This window comes from Pezoporus occidentalis, unplaced genomic scaffold, assembly GCF_034315485.1.
Source record: "Pezoporus occidentalis ecotype Australia unplaced genomic scaffold, CSIRO_AGI_Poc_V1 ctg46, whole genome shotgun sequence".
NCBI classification, from domain to species: Eukaryota; Metazoa; Chordata; class Aves; order Psittaciformes; family Psittacidae; genus Pezoporus; species Pezoporus occidentalis.
The window spans coordinates 6,508,243-6,528,945 of NW_026915791.1; the positions used below are offsets into that span (position 1 = coordinate 6,508,243).

The 20,703-nt window shown below is 58.3% G+C and overlaps 1 protein-coding gene across 5 annotated transcripts in view; it reads left to right on the forward strand.

Annotated features, from left to right (window-relative positions):
* Nucleotides 1-1,449: 1,449 nt before the first annotated feature.
* DGKZ (diacylglycerol kinase zeta) overlaps nt 1,450-20,703 on the forward strand; it is a 41,230-nt gene continuing 21,976 nt past the window's right edge. For 2 of the 5 annotated variants that reach the window (XM_062635810.1, XM_062635812.1), the window contains exon 1: nt 19,563-20,568. In XM_062635810.1, the coding sequence (XP_062491794.1) occupies nt 19,844-20,568 (725 nt within the window). In that variant the 5' untranslated portion in view covers nt 19,563-19,843. Of the gene's footprint in view, nt 1,657-19,562; nt 20,569-20,703 lie in introns of those variants that run through there. The other 3 variants (XM_062635814.1, XM_062635809.1, XM_062635813.1) reach the window with 3 other exon arrangements.

Below are 20,703 nucleotides of genomic sequence, written 5' to 3' on the forward strand. Positions count from 1 at the left end.
CTTGAACACTGCCAGGGATGGGGCAGCCACAGCTTCTCTGGGCACCCTGTGCCAGCGCCTCAGCACCCTCACAGCTGTGGGAGAAGAAGCTCGAGTCCAGAGGCTCCTGCAGAGCCACCCGCAAGGGAGGTGTCTCCGGCAGAGCCCGGCGTGCCAGGGCATGCTCCTGCCTGCCCCGAGCGCACACGAGGCTCCGTCGGAGGCGGTGTCCCCGCGCCATGGGCTGCAGGGGAAGCCGGCCGCGATGACAGCAGCCCTCACACTTCCAGGAAGTGCAGCGGAGGAACCAGGTGGAGGGTGCAAACAAAGCCGGGCCCCGGGCGGGCGGCGGAGCACTGCCAGGGACCTGCCCTCGGGATGACTCCGGAAAGCAGCCGCCGCGGGAGGAAGAGCGAGAGTGAAGCCCGGGCCGGCTGAGCGCATCAGCCCGTGCTGCGGCAGATGTGGCGGCACCGCTCCTGGGACGTTCCCCAGAGCCCGCCGGGGGACGAGGATACGAGGTACCCGCCGAGCCGGGCCCTGCCGCCTGCCCCTTGCTCTCAGGGGGACGAGGCGCTGGGGCTGGCGCTGACAGCCCGTGTTTCGGGGGTTGGGGGAAAGGCTTCCCCGCGCTTCCCCACTGCCTCGCCAGCAATCCCCTCCTCTCTACCCGTTCCAGCGCCCGGCTCGTGCAGCACAGCCTCCCCAGTGGGGATGTCCCAGGGCTCTCTCAGTCCCGAGCCTGCAAGAGCATGGGGTCAGCCTGAGCCGTCAGGTTCCTCCTGCAGGCAAATCCCCGTCCCCACCAGTCCTGCTGGGGAGGGCTGGTGCTCCAGGGGGACCTGCCCTGAAGGGGGCTGCGCTGTGCTTCCAGCGGGGCTCGGTACTCCTGGGGAGCACGGGAAGGGGGCCATCACGGCCAGCCTGTTTTCCATGCACAAGAGGGCTGCCCATCGCTCCTGCCCGGCGGGGAGAGCGCTCCCGAGCTGACAGCAGCCCCGGCACTGCCGTGCGGAGCGGTCCCCGGCCCTCTGAGCCGCACGGCGCTTGGGAGACAGCGATGAGGGCGCACGCAGGCCGCTGGCCGGGCAGGGGGCCGCAGTGTCCGCCTCAGCTGCAAGGCCAGCGGAGGCTGCCGGTCCCCGGAGAGGGCGGTGGCGGCAGCGGCGGGGCTGCTGGCTCCGTCCCCCCGTCCGGCGGTGAACAATGGGAGGCGGAGGAGCAGGAGGAAGCGGGGGGAGGCTCCGCGTCTGCCGCCGGGCCCCTTCCCGAGCGCGGGGCGGACGCGGCACTTCCTGACCCGGCCGCCCCGGAGCCGGGGCCGGCCCAGCCGTCGCGAAGCGCCCCCGGCCCCGCTCCCGCTGCCCGCAAGGGGGCGCTGGCGGCCGCGGTGCGCGGCCACTTCCTGCGGCCCCGGCGGGCGGGAGCCGCGGCCGCGCCGCCCCTGTCCCCTCCCCTGGCGCGGCCCGAGCGGCGGCGCCGAGCCCCGAGCGCGGCCATGGAGGCGGCGCGGGTCCCGCCGCCCGCCGGTTCGCCCTCCTCTGCCGCCGCCGCCGCCTCTCCCACCGCCTCCACCTCCGGGGCGTCGGGCGGCGCTGAGCCCGAGCGGGGCCCGCCGCCGCTGGGCCGCCGGCACAGCAACAAGCGCTTCACCGGCCTCAAGCTCTTCGGGCGCAGGTGAGCACCGGGCGGGGCGGGCAGCGCCGCCGGCGGAGGAAGGTCAGGCCCCGGGGCAAGGGGTGGCCACGGGCGGCCGGAGCATCCTGAGCGGGGGCTGCGGAGCCGAGGGGCAGCCCCGCCGGAGGGCAGCTGTCAGCAGGCAGCCGAGACGGGCCCCCGGCTGAGCACAGCCGCCGAGGGACGCGGGACGTGGTGCGGGGGGGAGGTTGTGTTGTCCTCCTTTATCCGAGTTGGGAAGCATCGCCCTCGCCGTGAGCGCGCTCCTCCGTGGATAAGTTGGAGCCGCTGCTCTGGAGGATTCGTTTCCACTCGCTTAGAACCGCGTCTCTATCCCCGCACACCCCGCAGCTGGTTCCAGCTGCCGGGATCCCCGATTCCAGCTCTTGCGATCGCTGCTTCACTTCCTCCCCGCAGTCAGCCCCACTCCTTGCACTTCCCGCAGCCTGGCTGTTGGCCTCAAGGGATTTGGGGGAAGCAAAGGGGTGCCCCTGGCATCCGGATCTGTGTGAACGCATTGGACAACTGAGGTCTAAAGGGACCTCTCGGGTCTGAAGGGACTTTTGAGGTCCCCTGGTCCACCCCAGGGCAGGGCTAGATTCGATCAAGCTGCTCATGTTGTGCTTTGAGTGTCACCAAGAGCGAGACAGATCGGGCTCCGCGGACACCTGCTCCTGTGCTTCAGCTTCCCGGGAATTCCCCCCTCCTTCCAATGCCTATTCAGTGTTTCCTTTGTTGTGGCCTGTGCTGTAGTCACTGTGCACCTCTGGGCAGTGTCTGGATCACTTCTCTCTGTACATCCCCATCAGGTTGCCGAGCACATTAACATTTCCCCTTAACCTTCCCTTCCGCAGACCAAACCACCACCATTATCTCAGCCTGGCCTTGTATCTGATAACAAGTATCTTGGTGGCTCTGTGCTGATCTTTATAGCGCTCATCCGCATTGTTGGTGTATGGAGGGGGTGGTGGTGGGTGGGGGGACCTGAAGCAGGATGCAGTGCTCCTGGGTGAGGAAAGGCACCAGCTTCAACCTCCACAGCGAAGCCAGAGCCAGGAGCGAAGTAATCATAAGGTCACTTCACCATAGAGCAGTGCTCTGCTCTGGTTTCAGAGCTGGTGGCAGTGGCTGCATGGAGCTCCTTGCAGGCTCTGCCCTGTCCCCAGTACTGCTCTGATTCTTTCTGGCTCCCAGGGGTTCAGGCTGCTGTGACTGCAGTGTTTGTCAGACCCTACACCGAGGGGAAGTTCTCCATGTGTGAACAACCTTCTACAGTGTGGACACATAGGGAAGAGGCAAAGTGTTTTGGGCAGGAGGTGGCGGAGCTGGAAGGGGTGAAGTGCCCATCGGGTTGTGGATGCTTCTCTTGCCCTTCTTTCCTCCATCTCGGGATGACAAATATGGCACCCGGAGCATCAGAGTGAGAAGAGATTCTCACAGGCCTCTGTGAAGGAAGGGGCTCCCACACATGCCTATGGGAAGTGAGCTTGATGGGAAGCCAGGCAGGATAATTGGCAGCACACCACTGAATTCCTGCCCACCTGAGGTTTGGAGCAGGGGATGGTGTGAAGTACCACCTCCTGCGAGGGAGCTGCGGGGGAAGGCTTCGCTGTGCTTTCTTTTGGTGAGAAGTACAGCCCCTACATCCCAAATGCTTTCCAACAGCCACTGGGGAGGAAATGTGCATTCCCTTCCATCCTGGGCCTGGCTGGGAAGCGGGTCTAGAGGAAACTTGGGCAATGGGCAGGAGCTTGCTCACTCGCAGTGTTGAGTCTCTGGAGAGCCCAGCTTCCAGGAGAGAGGTTCATAAGGTGGACACGTGCTGCTGGGCTCTGCCTGCTGTGACACGAGGAGGCACAGCCAGGCAAGGGACAGGTTTATAACACAGCAAAGAGCCTCTCGTCCCCAGAGCACGTGGGCCCCTAGGGCATTTGAAGCAAAGAGCCCTTGAGCTCCAGCCTCGGGTGGTAGGTTGGTCCCTTGTGTTTTGCAAGCGGGCTTATTCCTGTACCTTGTAATTGCCTTACAGGAGGGTGGAGTAATTGGCTCCAGAGCTGCCAGAGACAAGTGCACACAATACGTGCATCCAGGCCACGGATGGGTAATTCTTTTAATTGGGCTGATAAAGAGATTGGGGTTGATCAGATAATGGGTGGTTAGGATTAAATTTCCTTCCTAGGTGCCCCGTTTCTCACAGCACGTTTCACCCTTTCCAGGGGGAAACTGGGGAGGGAGTGTGAATGTCACGGACAAATTCCCTTTCCCCTGTGCTGGCGGGGAGGGGGGGATGCTGCAATGGGTTTTCCCTGGGGGCTTTAAGGTCTTCAGCACATCCCCTATAGAGGAGGTGTGTGATGGCCAGGTGCAGCAGCAGGGAGCACGGTGGAAGCACCCTGCAGAGCGCCTGTGACTGAGTTTCTGGCGGTGGTCCCGTGTCAGGCGCGGTGCTGGAGGCTGCACGTGAGCCGGGGGGTGCCTGCACGGCCCCAGGGAAGTGCCGTGGGTGGCACGGCGTGTGGGTAAACGGCGCTCGGGAAGCGGAGCCGCGCGCCCGCCTACGTCTCTCTGCCACGTCGCTTGTCACCATCCTTCTCGCAGCTTGATGCTCACACCCGTGTGAAAGCCGGGGGAGAGGTGATGCTGGGATGGCAGCACGGCCCTCTCCATCCCCTGCCTGCCCCAGCACAGGGCTCTCGGCTGCTTGCCCCTAGTGTGGGTGCAGTAGAGGTGGGGTAAGCCCCAGGCAGCCCAGGGGAAGACCAGGCTCTGGTGAGGAGCATGAAGTTTGTGATCTGATGTTGGCAGGCACAGAGCAGCGCTTACCTCAGGACAGGCTTTTTCACAAGGTACCTTGCTGCCAGCTCGCTGTTGAGCAATCCTCCTCCGTGCATGCAGATTTCCTCTAGCTCTGAATAACTCCAGCCTCTGCTCCCCATCCTGCTTCCTGGCAATGCGTGGCATCAGTTGGGCTGAAGCCAGCGATGCTGGTGGGAGTCCCCAGTTGTCCCTGGGCTTGTTTTGCAATGCAGGTTGGATGTGCTGGCAGAGCTGTTCCCGCTGCTGCTGTGTTTGCTCTGTGCTCTCTGCTCCGGGCTTTACCTCCCTTGAGGAGCTTGGAGACTTCTGATCTCATCAAGGGGAAAAGGAAAGCACCGGGGCAGCCGCCAGCTGGGATGGAGCAGGGAAGGATCAGAGTGCAGGGTGTCAGCTGCTCCCTGGTGTGGTCCCTTCTTGCCTCCTGCCTCTTCTCTCCAGCCCCGGATGCCTGCTGATAGCCCCATGGCCCTCCTGAGATCAGATCAGATCAGGGGCTGCCACACGTTGGAGAAGGTGTCAGGACCTTTAATCTGTATAGGAGCTGGAGCCTCCCTTCCAGGAAACCCTGCAATCTCCTCAAGGGGCTGGGAGGAGGGAGGATGATGAGCCTCTTCCCTTCGTCAAGCAAAAGTGATGGGGAGAAAGGCAGTGCAGGGTGGGGGGCACTGCGGGCACTGGTCTTTGTGAGGAAACAGCACTGAGAGGGGAGAGGAACAGCCATGCGTGGTGCAAGGGTGGAATTTGGGTACATGGATACTCCTGTGGGCTAACACAGATGCTCTCAGGGTGAGGCTGGCACTCTACAATGGTGGGGATGCTCTCATGGAAGGCAACGCGAGCTCTGGCCCATGGTGGGGATGCAGTGTAGGGTTTCCTTCACCCATTGCAGAGCTGTGCCCAGGTCTCCCCAGAGACTTGGCAAAGCCTCTCAATGCACCTTCCAGCTCCACTCTTGGTGGAGCTCTGGTTTCTTTTTCCCAGGTGACTGTGAGCTAAAGCTCGAGTTAGCTCTCAGCACACGTTCACTTGCTTGCTGGCTGTTGTACGTGAGTGCTGACTTTGAGATGCTGAGCTCAGGAGCAGAGCGAGGGCTGCAGGCTGGGGCTCCTTGACCCTTGGGCTCACAACACATCCCTTTTGGAAGAGGTGGGGACTGGCAGGAGGTGAATGGCTTCTGCTGAAGACTTTTGGAGGTAGGGACTCGGGTGCAGGGCTGACTCGGGGACACAGACAAGGTGTGGAAATAGAGCAAACCTGTCCTGCTGGTTCTTGAGCTGGCACCAGGTTCTGAGGGAATAAGTGGCTCTGTGATCCCGAGTCCAGCAGCTTTCCCCAGGCCAGCTCTCCAGTGTTACAGACGTAATAAATACCCTGTGTTTCTGTTGCAACTCGCAGGCTCAGCAGCAGCTGCAGTCTCTCTTTGGGAACTTGGAGGCTTTATTCTCATCAGGATGTCAGGTGGAGGGCAAAGCTCTGACAAGTGATGAGGCTTCGCTGGCCAGGCCAGTGCCCAGCGGGGTTGGAGTCCTATTGTACTGCATGCATGTGTTAGACCCAGTGCTGTTCTGCTGCTTAAGGGTTGATGGCCTCACTTTGTAGTTAACCGTAAGCTCTGCTCCCACGGGAAACTCCTCCTCATCACACCAGGGGCTGACTGAGAGGACATCTTCCCAGTCCCTGCCTGCCCAGACAGTAGGAGTTAATGTGCCTCCTGCCCCAGCCCTGCCTGCCGGGCAGGTTGTGCAGCCTGGGCTAGGCTGCCAGTTCCAGTTTCTACCTGTGGCCGTTGCTCCCACACCTGGGAACAGCCTTTCTGAGCTTTGCCCATCACGGCTTTCAGCCTTTCCCAGTGGTCTAAGCATCCTGCATCTTGGAGAAGCCCTGCCAAGCTTCTCAGGGACCAGTGGGAACTGGGGATGTGTCTTTGGGGGATTCAGGGATGCTGCCCAGGATGTGGTAGCAGTGGTGGGGGAGAGCCCTGCTCTGGGGGCAGACGGAAGTCTGGCATCCCACCGTCTGGCTGTGTCCCGTCCTACATGTAGGGACATGGAGCAGCCTGGGTTCTGACACATGGTGTGTCTTTGCAGACAGTCACATGTCCCACTGGCTGTCCCAGGAAGTCAGTGCCGCTAACCAAGAGCTCCTTACAGAGGGTTTGCCCCTTGTTTTGGTGCAGCTCAGCTCCCACAGGAAACATGGGTGCCAGAACAGCCTGTGCCTTGCTTACACTGAGCACAGGTGTGGATGCGGAGCCAGAGAGCAGGGGGACTCCTTCCTGCCTGCTCTGCAGGGCTGGGGTGTTCCACCTCCTCTCTGGTGGAATGAGGATGGAGAGTGACAGGGCACAAGTACCTAAGACAGCTTGGAGCCTCTTCCTGTGATCCTGGCCTCCTGTAGCCTGGAATGGGAGCAGGGGGATGTGGTCGGCCACGTGCCAGCCCCTCTGTGTGAAAATTCCCTCTGGATCAGATCATCTGTATCTCATCCTGCCTTGCTGCCCAGCCCCAGCCAGGAGCCTCTCGAATCCAGCGTTAAGCCTCTTAGTGCCCAAGCCTGAGGTCACCACGCATGGGACATGGCGCTTGGCACTCTGGTGGCAGGCACCCAGCAGCTGCTGCTGCTGAAATGTGATGGGGGGGGATGTTTTCTGCAGGGATTTTGCAACCGTCAGAGGCTGGCAGATGGCAGGATTAAGAGGCAGTGGGGTCCTGTACTATGATTGCTGCCAAGGGCACAGTCAGAGGTATCTCACTCCCTAGCACAGCTACTGGCTGGGCTATGGGTTGCACTGGGGCTGGGAGATGCTCCAGCAGAGGCTGCTGGTGAGGACCCTCCTCCTGGGCTCAAACAACAGCATTACTTACCCAGTTTTCTTGTTTCAATGACAGAGGAAGTATATGTGACAGGGGGGTGTGTCAGAGGTCCCAAGAAAGGTGCTCCCCCTTTGTGCTGGGGTACCAAGACCTTTGCTCCCCAGCCCCTGGCTGGCGGTGTGTTGGGTGCCCGGGTCTCAGTGCCCACACGCAGAGGCTGGAGGGTTGGGAGCAGTGGAACTGCCCTGCCCTGACCGAACAGTGCTCCTCCGTGCAAGGCTTGGCCAGTGCCTGCATGAGTTACTTGAAATTCAAATCCATGCCCAAACCCAGCAGTCAAGGTGAGGCTGCCAGGAGGCAGCAGGAGGGAGGGAAGCAGAGCTCCCCCTGTGCCAGCCTGGCACTGGTCCCTGAGTCATGCACCCCATGGAGGTGCAGGGCCTGGGCACCCTTAGGTTCTTGTAGCCAGATGGGTCTGGCTGGAGTTGATTATGGACTGGGCCAGGTTCGTATCCCAGAAGTGTGTTGCTTGATGTTCACTGCCTGGCTCCAAAGGAAGAAGCAGCCTTGCTGACCCCAGCTCCATAGGCGTGTTGCCTGCACGGACCTCCATGTCTGACAGCAGGGATGGTGGTGCATGTGCCATTGGACACACTGGGGTCTGCAGACACCAGGGCCTTTGGGTGTGGGGTGGAGGGACGGCACCGGGGCAGCAAAGCCATGGATGGGGAGAACTGTGCTGTGTGCTGGGCAGCCAGACGTGTTTATGGGGAGGGCTTGCTGACCACTTTCTTTGTGTCCCTAGACTCCACCTGCCCCACAAAGGTGTGTTCTCCTGTCTCCCGGGCAGCCAGCCCAGCCGATGGGGATCCAGGAGGATAAAGCACCGTCCGGCGGTGTATAAGTACGTGGTATTTTCCTTGGCTTGCACAGGCTGTGCAGTCCCAGCAGCTGCCGAAGCGTTTCTGCTCAAGAGCTCCCCTTCCTCCCTCCCACGTCTCACCCCACGTCACCCTCTTGTGTCTGTACTAACCAGGCCACCAGAAGCCAGGCTGCCTGCCTGCTGCCTGCGTCACTAACTTGCTCTAGAGGGCAGCTCGCTGCTGGACTTTCATCGGCTAACACGGTGCCCCCGTTGCGCTGGTGTTTGGGGTGACGGTCACTCGAGGTCTTCCTCCTCTGTGTGCTAACCGGTGTGGGCATGAGGGCCGTAGCACCTACACCCTGTGCATGCTGAGTGCTTTGAAGACCTAAGATGACAACGCTGGGAGGGTGGTTTAGCCAGACGGCTGAAGCAGCCTGAAGTTCAGTAGGGCTGGGGTTGACAGACATGGTGGGAAAGCAGGGCTTGGGTGGAAAAACAGGGCTTAGGAGGTAATCATACATTGCTAGGATGTAATTGCTGTGTGGAAGCCAATACCTAGGCTTTCATGGTGATGGGGGCTCATGAGTGCTCCCGAGGAGATGTGGACACAGGGACGAGTCCCAGGCTCTGTTCCCAGGCTCCCCTGCACCATGATCTTTGTGGAGCAGCACATCCGCCTGGTCAGGATTTGGCTGCACTTGTGTGCCATGCAGAGTGCCGCAGTGGCAAAGCCTCACTGAGGACTGCTGCTTCCTGCCTTCTGCTGAGCGGTGTCTCTGGTATCAACCCATCTGCACAGCATCCTGGGCTTTTCAGGTTCCCCACTCAGTCTCCAGCTTGCCCAGCCTTGTAGACACAGGTCTATGTCCCAGTGTGCCTGGGAGTCCCGTGGTTGGAGGTGTTGGTGAGAAGTGGTGTGCTCTGTTAATGCTCTGCACAGGGAGGCAGATCGGTTTCAGAGAGGCCCAAAGCGCCGTGTGTTGAACACCAGAGGGCACGGTTGCTCTGCGGAGCTCCTGGGTGCTCTGTTGAGCTCTTGGGTGCTCTTGTTGTGCAGCCCCAGCCCATGCCCTGGGGCTCGCTTCCCCTGAGTGTTGTGGCATGCTGGCCTTATCTCCTCACTACTGGTTTTGCTTTCCTTTCTTCTGCAAGGGAGGGCTTTGCAAAGCATCCTCATGGAGCTTTTTTGTGCTGCCACGGTGAAGCAGCTGGTGGCCAGCTCACTGCTGGCTTGTGTGTCCTGGTAGCACCCAGACCCACACAATGGCACCCACCCAACCTCTGCATTGGGTGCTCCAGTGATCTCCAAAGCATCCACTGAGACTGTGTGAAGTGGGAGCAGAGTGAGGGCACTCTGCACTACCAGTCTGCAGTGAAGTGTGAGCCTGTTCTGGGAAGGGAGAAAGCAGTCTGCCCTCTTCCCCTGGGATCTCCTCTCCAAAGGATGATGGAGAAAGGAGCCTGTCAGTGTGGCTGCGAAGCTGGCAGATGTGGGACTGTTAGGATGAGAGAAGAAAAGGAAGCATGTGAGGGCAGATATGCTGAAGGCATTTAGAACAAAAAGGGTGGAGGACAAAAAAACAACTTCTCTTCCTGCCCTTCCATTTGTTGCACAGGGACAGGCTGACATTTAGCAAACCCAAGAAGTGGCAGATTTAACGTTGCTAAAAGGAGTTACTTTGATTTTTACTTGAGCTGGGCGAGAAGAAGACTTGGTAGCTCACTGCCATGAGGTGGAAAAGTGAAACCAAAGATTAGGCTTGGTATCAGTAGCAGGGTCACAGTTAAACCAACAAATGCCTTTCTCGTGGCAAGTCGGCATGTGCTTTGCTTCGTCACAGGGTCATGATAAAGGCCTGGGGCGCAGAAAGAGGAGGTGTCTTTCCTGTTTTAACCTCATGCTGTGTGTGTGTGTGGGAAGATCACTGGGGACCGGGTGTCTCAGGGATGCTGAGCAGTGCCCCCCTTGCAGACACCTGCAGGGGCTGCCCCTGGTGCTGTGGTTTCAGGTGCGTGGGACCAGAGTCTTCTCCTCGCTTGGAAAGCCTTGCCCAGGGCTGCATGGGGCTGGGGAGCCTCTCAGCTTGGGGCAGAGGTTTCTGCTTGAACGCAGCAGACTCAAACCTGTGACAGCAGCACAGGGACACCAAGGTCTCCCTGGCTACCCCTCTGCCTGTGTGCATGTTTGCATGGGTGAGGGCTTAGTCACAGAGGGAAGGAGAACAGCAGCAGGAAAGTTTGCCTGGCTTGGCTTGAGGAGAGTGCTCTCGGGCTTCCCACTCCTGGTGCCTCCAGGAAAAGGGACTTGGAGAACCAGTGACCTGGTCTCTTGCTGCTCTGCTTGACCTGGAAGAGGTTTTGGGGACAGCTGGAATCCACCCTGGACATCCCTCTGGGCTGTTCCCACTTGCAGGTCTGGGTCCTGCTGGCCCAGGAGGGAGGTGGGCCAAGGCAGATGGGGCTTTGAGCACCCTGCTCTGGTGAAAGATGTCCCTGCCCATGGCAGGGGGTTAGAACTGGATGAGCTTTAAGCTTCCAATCCAAACCTTTCTGTGATTCCATGATAAGCTCCCTTGGCAGGAGATGGGGCTGGGGAGGAGCCACACATATCTCTTATGAGGTTTCTTTGCTCTGAATTGGCAGCTAGTTATAGCATGATTTTAATTTCCTCTTTGATTGAACATCCTGCTCGTCCCACTAAGTGGGTCTTAACAGCGATGGATTGGGGACTGTTCCTAGGGGCCCTTCCATGGCCTCTCCTCCTCCTGTGGCTATGGCCTGCACCATGGCTGCCCTGGTGAGAACACCAGGACCTGCTTAGCTCCTAGTGGCAGCTGGCCCTTTCCTGGCACTGGGAAGGGAAATCCGAAGGACACACAGGGCGCAGAGCACTCCATCCTTCAGCAGCTGCTGGGTCTGAGGGAGGGCTGAGCAGGGGTGAACATCTCCTGCCTGCCCTGAGCAGATATCTCCACCTCTTCCCCTCTGGTGCTGTGAGAAAGGAGCTGAACCCAGTGCAGCACCTTGGGCTGTGGAGAGGTTTGCTCACATGTCCTCACCCATCTCAGCTCCTGCTGCTTTGCAAAGGCCACTCGCTCCTGCTGTGACAGAGGTGGTGGTGGCAGTGGTAGCTCAGCCTTTGGGCTTCTGGTTAATGGTTTCCTGTGAACCACTTTCAGATACCCATCGAGAAAGGCAGCTTGGCTGCCTTTGCTTTGACTGTGCTGACAGACACCTCCCTGATGCTTTGTTGTCATTTTACTGTGGTCTGTCCCTGTGCCCCAGGGAGCACTGAACATGGTCCACACATGCTCCTACACAGAGAGGAGAATTGCTCCCTGTCTGACTTTAACCATGACATGCAGGCAAGGGGAAGGGGCAGGCAGGAGGAGGCAGGGTGTGAAAGGACGAGGTCTCGGCTGCGGCTGCCTGCACTGACTCACTGCAGCCATGTGCTTGGCTATGGCTCCCATTTCTGGGTCGATGACCAAAATAACAACCGCTGGTGACTCAGGCCATGCAGGCACCCTGGAGTGAGCTGGCCTTCAGTGTGACCGCCCCTCCACTCTCTGCAAAGGCCAAAGTGGACGTCGGTTTTGTGGCCCCAAAGGGGAGCTTGGGCTGTGTTTGGCCAGGAGCAGGTCCCTGGTGATGCCTGGGGGACACAGATAGCTGTGGAGCATGACAGGGAACTCCCCAGCTTGGCTCTGAGAAATCCCATGAGGGGCTCTCATGCAGCAACAAGGGGAGGTAAACAGCTCCTGAGATGTCTGTGGAGCTGGCCCGGACCAGGCACAGGAGTAAGTGACCTCCTGTGCATGGACACAGGCTCTCCATGGCAGGTAGCTTGGCTTTTCCACACAAACCCCTTTATGGACGTCCCAAGGAAGCAGGAGAGAATCCGCTCCTCGGCGTGTTCCTCCCCTCATCTCTTGCTGCTCCGAGAGAAGCACATCGGCATCCCTGCATGCTCGGAGCGCGGCTGTGTGCTGGGGGGACCCCTCTCTTGCTGTGTCCCCTCCGATGCGTGCGCTCCGGCCGGGGGCCCGGCGGGCTCGGGCTGTTGGGAGCGGAAGCGCTGTTGGTTGGTTACAGAGCGCTGTCGGGGCGGGCAGCGGGCAGGAGGCGGAGGGAGAAGCCGAGCGCTCCTCTCCCAAACTAGGACTTGGCTGGGGAGGGCTGGCCCGGCGCTGCGCGGCCATCGCCACCGCTCGCACCTGCAGGGACCCCGCGCCCGTCCGGACCAGGTCACGGGGCTTTGCCCCACGCTCTCCCCTTCTCTCCTCTTCCTCCTCGTCCTGTGTGTTTGCTGCTTCTGCCTGTGCCGGGCTGGGGCGGGGGGGAAGCCAGCCCTTAGTTTGTGGGAACGGTCTGAGCGGGTCCCACCTCGGTGGGGAAAGGCAGGGGGGGAGCAGAGCCCAGGGTCAGCCTCAAGGCGCTCAACCTTGTTCCTGCTGAGCGGGGTTTGGGGTTCGCTGCCGGGGCTGGAGTGAGGGCACGGGGCTCTGAGCTATCCCCAGGGGTGAGGGAGGGGCTTTGTGGCCCTCACACTCAGTGGTGCTTGGCCTTGGCTTCCCTGCGGTTTCCCTGCCAGAGGGGCATTTCCAGATGCTTGTGACAGCACTGGACCCCCATGGGGGTGGCATCAGGAAACGTGCAGGTGACAGAGGACAGGGGCATGGGGAGCCAGCCTGTGTCTTGCTGTGACTTCCAGGCCCTATCGGCTTTGCACTGGGAATGTTTAGGGAAGCAGGACAGACCTGGGGGCTCCTGGCATCTCCCCTGGTGCTGGTGCCAGCTGAGGTTCCCTGCTTCTGCAGTGGGATGCCCTTCCCAATCCCTGCAGTGGCCTGGAGGGAGGCACATGCTGGAGGGAGGCACACAGCTCCCATCTTTCCATTATCAGTGCCTGTTACTGAGCGCCTGAGACTCTTGGCTTTGCTTTGGGAGGTGTCAAGACTTCCTAGCCCTGGGAATTGCTGCCTGTGCTCTGCATCTGCCACGCTGGAGCTTTATCTTTACACCAGGTTCATCACCTCCCCCCGGGGCTGCTGCCCTGGGCAGATGCTGTGCGTTGCCCTGCCTGGGGCAGCACTGTGCCTGGATGTCATCCGTGCACCAGGATGTTGTCCCTGTGTGCTGGGGCTGCTTGGGGAGTTTGGATCACACAGCTGGGCTGTGGGACTGGCCTCCCTTTAAATAGCACGTCCCTTGCATCTCCAGGAGGCACAGAGCTGTGTGTACTGAAGGAGGGGACCAGCCCTGGGGAGAACGGTGGGAATCAGCTAAAGAAAGCACAGCCTGGGTCCCCAAACTACTGGGGCACCCTGCCAAGCCTCCCATCGCTTTGCTTTGTGCGTGTTGCTTTATAAAGGGAGCTCAGAAAGAGAAGAAACACTCAAAGTCCCTCCCAGCCTGCACTGCTGGTGCTGATAGGACTGAAATAGAAACTGCGTGGCTGGCCTCTCCCCCGACCCCTGCTCTGCCTCTGCCCCAGCACTGATGGTGGTGGCTCACCCTCTGCGTTTCATCCCCAGTTAACTCACTGCCCGGGGCCATCAGTCTTGCTGTTTGGCTCCCCTGCCAAACACAGCAAAAGATTGTTTAAGTCAGTACTGTCGGGTTTCTTGATAACCAGGAGGCAGATTGTTTAGTGTAGTGGCAAGTAAACTTCATAATGTTATGATGGTGGAAAGTTGTCAAGGGATATGAACGCCCCGAGTCAGCCCAGGCGCCTCCAAGGAGATGACTTCTGTTTAAATTAAGACAAAACACTGTCTTCCACGGATTTTGGGAAGGAAATCACATTGCTGTAATGGGAACATTACTCTGAGCCTTAGGGCTGGGAAACTCTTGACTTTATGAAGTGTAAGTGGAGGGTCTGAGCTAGTCTGGCAGATGTGCCTTAAAGCACATCTCAGGTCTGTCCTGTGAAGGCAATGATGGGGAGGCAGCATCAGAGCAGCCTACAGACCCTGGGGAGAAGTAGGATGGAGCTGCCACCAGCAGGATGTCAGAGTTATGCTAGGAACTGTAGGAAAAGTCTCAGGCCCTTCTGCTCCCAGCCCCTGCTCTTCTCATAAACCCAGCTTGAGAGCATTTTCTTGTGAAGGGCCAGGCATGAGCATGGAATGGTTGATCCTTTGTCTTGGTTGAGGCAGGGCCAGGCAAGTAGGGACCATGCTCAGGTCGCTGTGTGGCCTTGGGCAGTTCTGTCCATCTGGCTTTTCCCTTTGGAGAAGCTTCCCATGGGAAGCTGCAAAGCTGTGGTGTTGCAAGGCAGCTGGTTCCTGCTGCTGCATCCATCCCCATGCTTTGCTCATTCAAAGAAGGCAGCTTAGGGGCTGCATCACCTCTATGTGGCATCCCCAGCTCCAAGACTGCCCAGAAAACGGTGTGTGGTTAAAGTTAGTGGCTGTGTCCCATCCCTGGTGTGGGCTGTGTGGTGACTTGCCCTGGGTACCAGCAGTCCCAAGTGATGCTGAAGTGGTGATGCTGAGCTATCACTGCCAGCTGGGGTGTGCCCTGAAATTCCTGTCCCCTGAAATAAACCCCAGGGGTGAGTTTTGCTTCTGGGCATCTTGTGTGGGTATTCCATTACCGTTTCCTGCCTGGGATGTGTCAGGGTATTTGCATCGCCATGCCATGGTGTGTATGTGTGGGAGCAGGAGGTTGCGAGTTGTGCTCTTCTGCCCTGTGCAAGATGTGCATAGAGTCCAGACTGATGTACCTGGAGGTCCCTTGTGAGGCAATGCAGTCCGGGAACCTCCAGGTTGGTCAACCAAAGTGCCCAGTCGCACTGACAGGCTTCTGAGCAAGTTAGCAGAGCCCTTTGATGTTGCCAGGGGTGCTTTGCTCTCATTGTCCATGCCCAGTGGCCCTGTCAGGGGCCTCTACACAGCTCTCTGCAGAGGGGGATGCTGGGGCTGTATGTGCGGAAGCCACAGGGCTGAGAGGACGTCCTCTATAGCTGCTTGTGTGTGCCCGCCAGGCAGTTTTGAAGCCTTTGCCTTGCTTTCTCACTAGGAGGGAAGTCTGAAGTGCTCTGGTTCAACCCCAGGGCTCACTGAGATAGGTGAGGATCTGTTTCCCTCTGAGTGCCCTGCAAGGACCAGAAACTGCCTTCTGCAGCCTTAAAGTTGCAGCAGAAGTCTGCTCTGTGGTATGAGGGTGACAGCACAACTGAGGATGCCCTTGGCCACGGTTTGCCCTGGGAATGGCATGCTCTTGCAGCTTGGGAGCTTGGGAATGAGGTGCTGTGGCACGTGTAGGAGGTGGCACTTGTTGCAATAGATCGAATGAATTCTAAAATAGAGGGTGAGCACAGTCTGTAGATCACCCCTTGCAATGCTTTGAAAGGTGGTTTGGTCACGGCCTCTCTACCTGTATGCTGGGGGCAGCTGCATGTCCTTGTTCATGCTGGACCCAGCACAGGGGAGCTCCTGAGTCTCTTTTATTTGTGTAATGTAGGAGAGATTACAGCTGGAATGGAAACTTTGGGTAGAAACAAACTGCGCAGCTTGGAAACTTGCTGATCACTGCTCACCTCACTGCAACCAAAGCCCTGAGGGCTGCAGCACATCTTGCCCAGCGTGCTCCCTTCCCCATCTGGCATGGGGACTTCCTCAGCACCTCCTCTGTGCTGGTTGCTTTTGTGGTGCATCAGAGAGGGCTGGCTGAGGAGCCTGAGGGAGAGGAATTGGTCGGTGACTGATGCCTGGGAGCGGGATGGGGGAGCGGATACAGGATTTCAGCAGGGATGGTGTGGGCATAGCAATGTACATGAGAAGCTTGAGTATCAGAGCACTGAAAGGAGCAGGAAGGGGGCTGTGAGCTTGTGATGGAATCCAGCACTGAAGGCAAGTGGTGGTGTGTCAGCAAGGAGGGGATGAGGCGCAGCTCCCTGGATGGGTGCCCGGGCCCTTGTCCCTCGGTCCCTCTGGTGTCCTGGCAGGGAGGAGACAGACAGCAGAAGCCCAGGAGATCTTTGTGTCACGGAGGGGTGGCTATTAATAACACTTGCACTTTCCCTGAGATCGAGCTGTGGAAGCCAAGCGTCCTTGCCAGGGGAAGACAGTGTGTAAACTGAAACGGGCTTCTGCTTGCGTGCTGCCAGCTCCAGTGCCACAGCATCTCCCCATTGCCTGCAGCAAGCCAGGATGCAGGAACGCAGCCAGGTGCCATCAGGATGAGCGCTCGTCATGGAGCAAGGCAAAACTCTTGGACTTGTTCCCCTTGCTGTAGCCATGTGGTTGGAAAAATGCTTTCCAGTCGACTAACGGGAGGTTTGCTGAAAGGTCAGGAGAAGCTGAATGTGTTTCTCAGGTTGACTTACGTAGGGCTCAAGCTTGCGTGTTGTGCTGCTGGGGGTGTCCTCTACTAGCATCCTCTTGCCATCCCTGGTGCCAGGAGAGAGGGTGCTAGATTTGGCACTGAAAGTAACCTGGGATCTCTCTTCTTCTGGGGTCTGGCAGGAATAAATCAGGCTGCTGGAGGGGCAGAGGGAATAATAACATAGAGGAAGGGCTGAGCAGGCATATGGCACAGGCAGCATCCCTCTACATGTCTTAAGGGCACATAGGGCCTATTCAGTCTGGTAAAGGGAGTTTGTTTGAGACTAGGGAAGCAAAGCACAATAATGGAGCTGAATGTCAAGAAGCTCCTCCTGACATGGGCAGAGCCTGTGCCTTGAGGGACAATGTATGTTTAGCCCTAGGAGTCACCCTGTCTGGTTTTGGAGCTCCCAACACTGCAGGAGGGATGCTGCTATTTGTCTGGATGGCAGGGTCTCCACATCAGTCAGTCCATGAGCTGTGTGCACTGAAGTTACACGATGCAAGTTTTTCCTCTTCGATCCCTGCTTGTCTTTCCAGGAGCATTTACCTCCTGCCACCGAGGTTAGCTCTGCCCTCAGAGTAAGAGGTAGCAGCTTGCTCTGAGTGCTCAGGGAGCTTCCCGCAGCAGCCCCTTCCTCCTCCAGCTCTTGAGCACAGCATTGCTGCCTGCCTATGGTCTGGAGCATGTTCCTGCTTCAGCAGCTTCTGTCCATTGATGTGAGGCAGGGAGACTGAGGATCTTGAGGGGTCTGGTGAGAGATAAATCACCTCCCAAGAGCTCTGATTGCAGATCACGAGCAGACCAGAGCTACTCCTCATTCACAGGAGATTGAAATGATAGTGCATAGCTGCTTGTAAGTAGAGCTGATATCCTCGTGCATGCAGCAGTACTTCCTTTCCCTGCCACCCTCCAGATGCCAGGCTGCCTCCATCCAGCCTCCTTACCCAACTAAGCTGAGTGATGCCATCTGAAGAGCAGCCATGGATGATGGCTCTTCTCCATCTTATCTCAGTGACAAACAGTGGGGATCCCAGAGATGTGCTGGCATTAGGCTAGGGGCTTCCAGGGATTATCTCCTCTCAGGCTCCTCTCCACCAGTACCTGGTTCCCTGGCTGTTTTGCATGCAGCTCTGCTGATACAAATCAACCCTGGGCACCCCCAGCAGTCTGTCCATCTGCTCCACCAGCAGCAGCTCTCAGCACCTGCAGTGCACCCTTTGGAGCTCAGATTGGAAGTAAATTGTGAGAGATTAGGATATCTTCACCCATCATATCTGAGCTGTCATGTGCTGCTGTCAGATGGGTTGCCTCATAATAACCTTAAAGACTGGTGGCCAGAGTGTGAGCCCATGTGTCACTTGCAGACAGCCCTGAAGATAAAAAGGGCCTTGATCAGCAAGTACTCAAAACATAAATGTCAAGCTGTTCTAGCAGATTTCTTCACAAGACTGTGGTGCAAAAAGGAAGGAAGCTGTGTTGAGAGATCTTCCTGCCATGGCAGCAGCTCAGCAAGCAGCTTCATGCTAGTGGAATATGTGGGGCAGGAGGGAGCATCTGTTCAGCTCATTTGGGATGTAGTCGGACGGTACATCTCCCCCGGCAGCTAGAGCTGGCCAGAAAGGGTCTGCTGCAGTGTGCCATACCCAGGCAGTGTTCTCTCTTGGGTTTTTAACGTATTTTATTTGTTCTGACAATTTCAAACACCTTTTGGTGATGATGCAATTTACTGGGCATCACCTGCAGGTAATGGGGAGAAGGGGCAGGAATGGAGCGCTGCAGTGTCGGGGATAGGCTGGAAGCAGAGTGAACAGCAAAATGTGTCCTCTGCAAAGCTGCATGGGCCTCAGTGGGGTGATAGATAACCTGCTGGTGACCAAGGACCTGCAGTGCTGCTGTGCTGAGACTGGAGAAACCCCTCTGACAAGGTGGCACTTCGGTTTTGCGTTCAGTTCAAGCAGGTTTTAGCTGCTCTGGAGGGCATTGCTGTCCTTCCTTCCCTCCTTGGCCTATGTTACTGAGTACAGGCTTGGCAATGAGACTATAGAAACTAAAGAGCTGGCTTCCTTGCCTACCAGGCTGGAGGAGAGCAAACCAAGCCTGGCCTTTTCCAAAAAAACAAGCTCAGCTTTGTAGTCATCTAAAAGATGACTCTAAAAGTCATCTAAAAGTCATTTTAAAAAGTCATCTAAAAGTCATTTTAAAAAGTCATCTAAAAGTCATCTAAAAAAGTCATCTAAAAGTCATCTAAAAAGCCCAGTGGGTTGTTTGTCCTACAATCACTAAGTGAAAGCTCCAAATGGTCGTCCAGAAAATAACACATGTCCCATCTTACATGCAGTTCCCAAAGGAAAAGGGAAGCTTTGCCAAATTTTTCTGTTTGTGTGGTCCCCAGGGCAGTGGAGGTTTGGGTCAGGGTGTTATTCTGAAGGTCCTCTGGTATTGCTGCAAGCAAATGTGTGTAAGAGCATGAGGAAGGTAGAAGCAAGTGGAAGAGATAACAATCTTAGTGTGATGATGAGCAGCATGCCTGTACCCTCATGATGGGTAGAGAAGCCATTGTTGAGAGTGATGGTGGTGGCTTGTGTGTGCCTGCAGGCTGCCATGAGCCAGTTCCTTGCCTTGGGAGCAACTGAAGAGCCAGAAGTTTGCTTCTACCAAACTGTGGGTCTTGGTGGGGTGTTTTTTGAGTAAATCCTCTCTGTTTAGTGGCTGTAGAGAGGTGGTGGCTGGAGGGTGGGAATTGAAGCACTGGAGCAAGCCAGATTCAGCCTCTTCCAGTCCAGTTTTGCATGCTGAGCTGCCAGTGCTGAAACTGCTACAGCACCATCCACTTTGTGGCCCGGGGCTTTCCATGGGCTGCTGCAATGTCCAGGCTGCCTGTCAAGCTTTGAGGGCTGGGCAGGGGAAGCTCGAGAGCCCCAGTAAAGCTCTTTCATCAGGAGGGGGAAGTTTTGCACAGGACACATGGGGTGATTTTCCACCACGCTACTCCATCTGTCCCAGCTAACTCCTACCAAGTCTGCCTGTCCTGCTTTTACTTTACTTTCCTGCTCTTTTGGTTTTCTTCACTGGGATTCACAAGAGCTTAGTTTCAATTTGCTGCAAATTTGATGGGTCTGGTGTTTAGCCAGAGCGGTTCCCATTGGAAAACCAGGTGGACCAGCACCAGGAGTGATGCCAGGGCTGCCTCTGTGCCTTGGGATGCAGATCTCCTCATCCCACAGCAAGGGATGCAGAGGGTCCCAGCCATGTCCCCCACTCCTGCCTTCTGTCTCCATCCATCCCCCCGCCTGCGGACTCCCATAGGAGCCTATTTAATTCCCGGTCTCTGTGTCAACAGCCAAGTGCGGGTGCGATGGAGACCTTTTTCAGGCGGCACTTCGGTGGGAAGGGGCTGCGCCGTGCCAGCGCGGTGGCCGTGCCCACGGGCAAAGCCCGGCGGCGTTCCCAAGCCGGGCTGCCCTCATCCTCGCTGGCCCAGCGCCGCCGCGGCTCCGGAGCCCCACTGCCGGCCCTGTCCTGCCTGGGCCAGCCCCGCAGCCGCCGTCGTCGCTCCAGCACCACGCCGCCCTGCCTCAGCCCGCGCTTTGCCGTGCAGACCAAGCACGGCGGCTGTGCGCGAGCCGTCGATGCCCATCTGATGGGTCCCTCCGTCCTGCTGGCCAGCCTCATCCCCACTGGAGGGGAAGGGATGCCCTGCGCTGACACATCCGAGTCTCTGGAAGATGATGCCGAGCGGTGCGCCGAGGAGAGCTGGCTGGCCATGCTGCCCCGGCTGCGGCCGCTGCAGGCTGCGCTGCTGTCGCGGGGTCCCCGCTGCCTGCGGCGCGCGTCCTCGCACCGCCTGCCCGCCGAGGTCAGCCACGGCCGCGCTGCTCACGGCTTGCCGGGCCGCTACCGCCGCCTCAGCCAGCGCCGCCGCTCCAGCGATGCTGCCCGGCCCGGGCTGCTGCCCTCGGGGCACCCGCGGCCGCTGGCCCAGCGCTGCATGGGGGCAGATGGAGCCGGGTGCTCCTCTGAGTGCTTGGGACTGGAGCCTCCGTGCCGTGCTGCCTTGGATAGCTGGAGCCCCCGGCTGCTGTATGTATGGCGATGCCGCGGGAGGGGCCAGCCGGGTGTACCCAGGCTTGGTGGGAAAGGAGGGAGCGGGGTCTGTTCTGCTGGCCCTGACTGCCATTGGTGGCTTTGCGGTGCTGCTCGCATCCCCTGAGCATC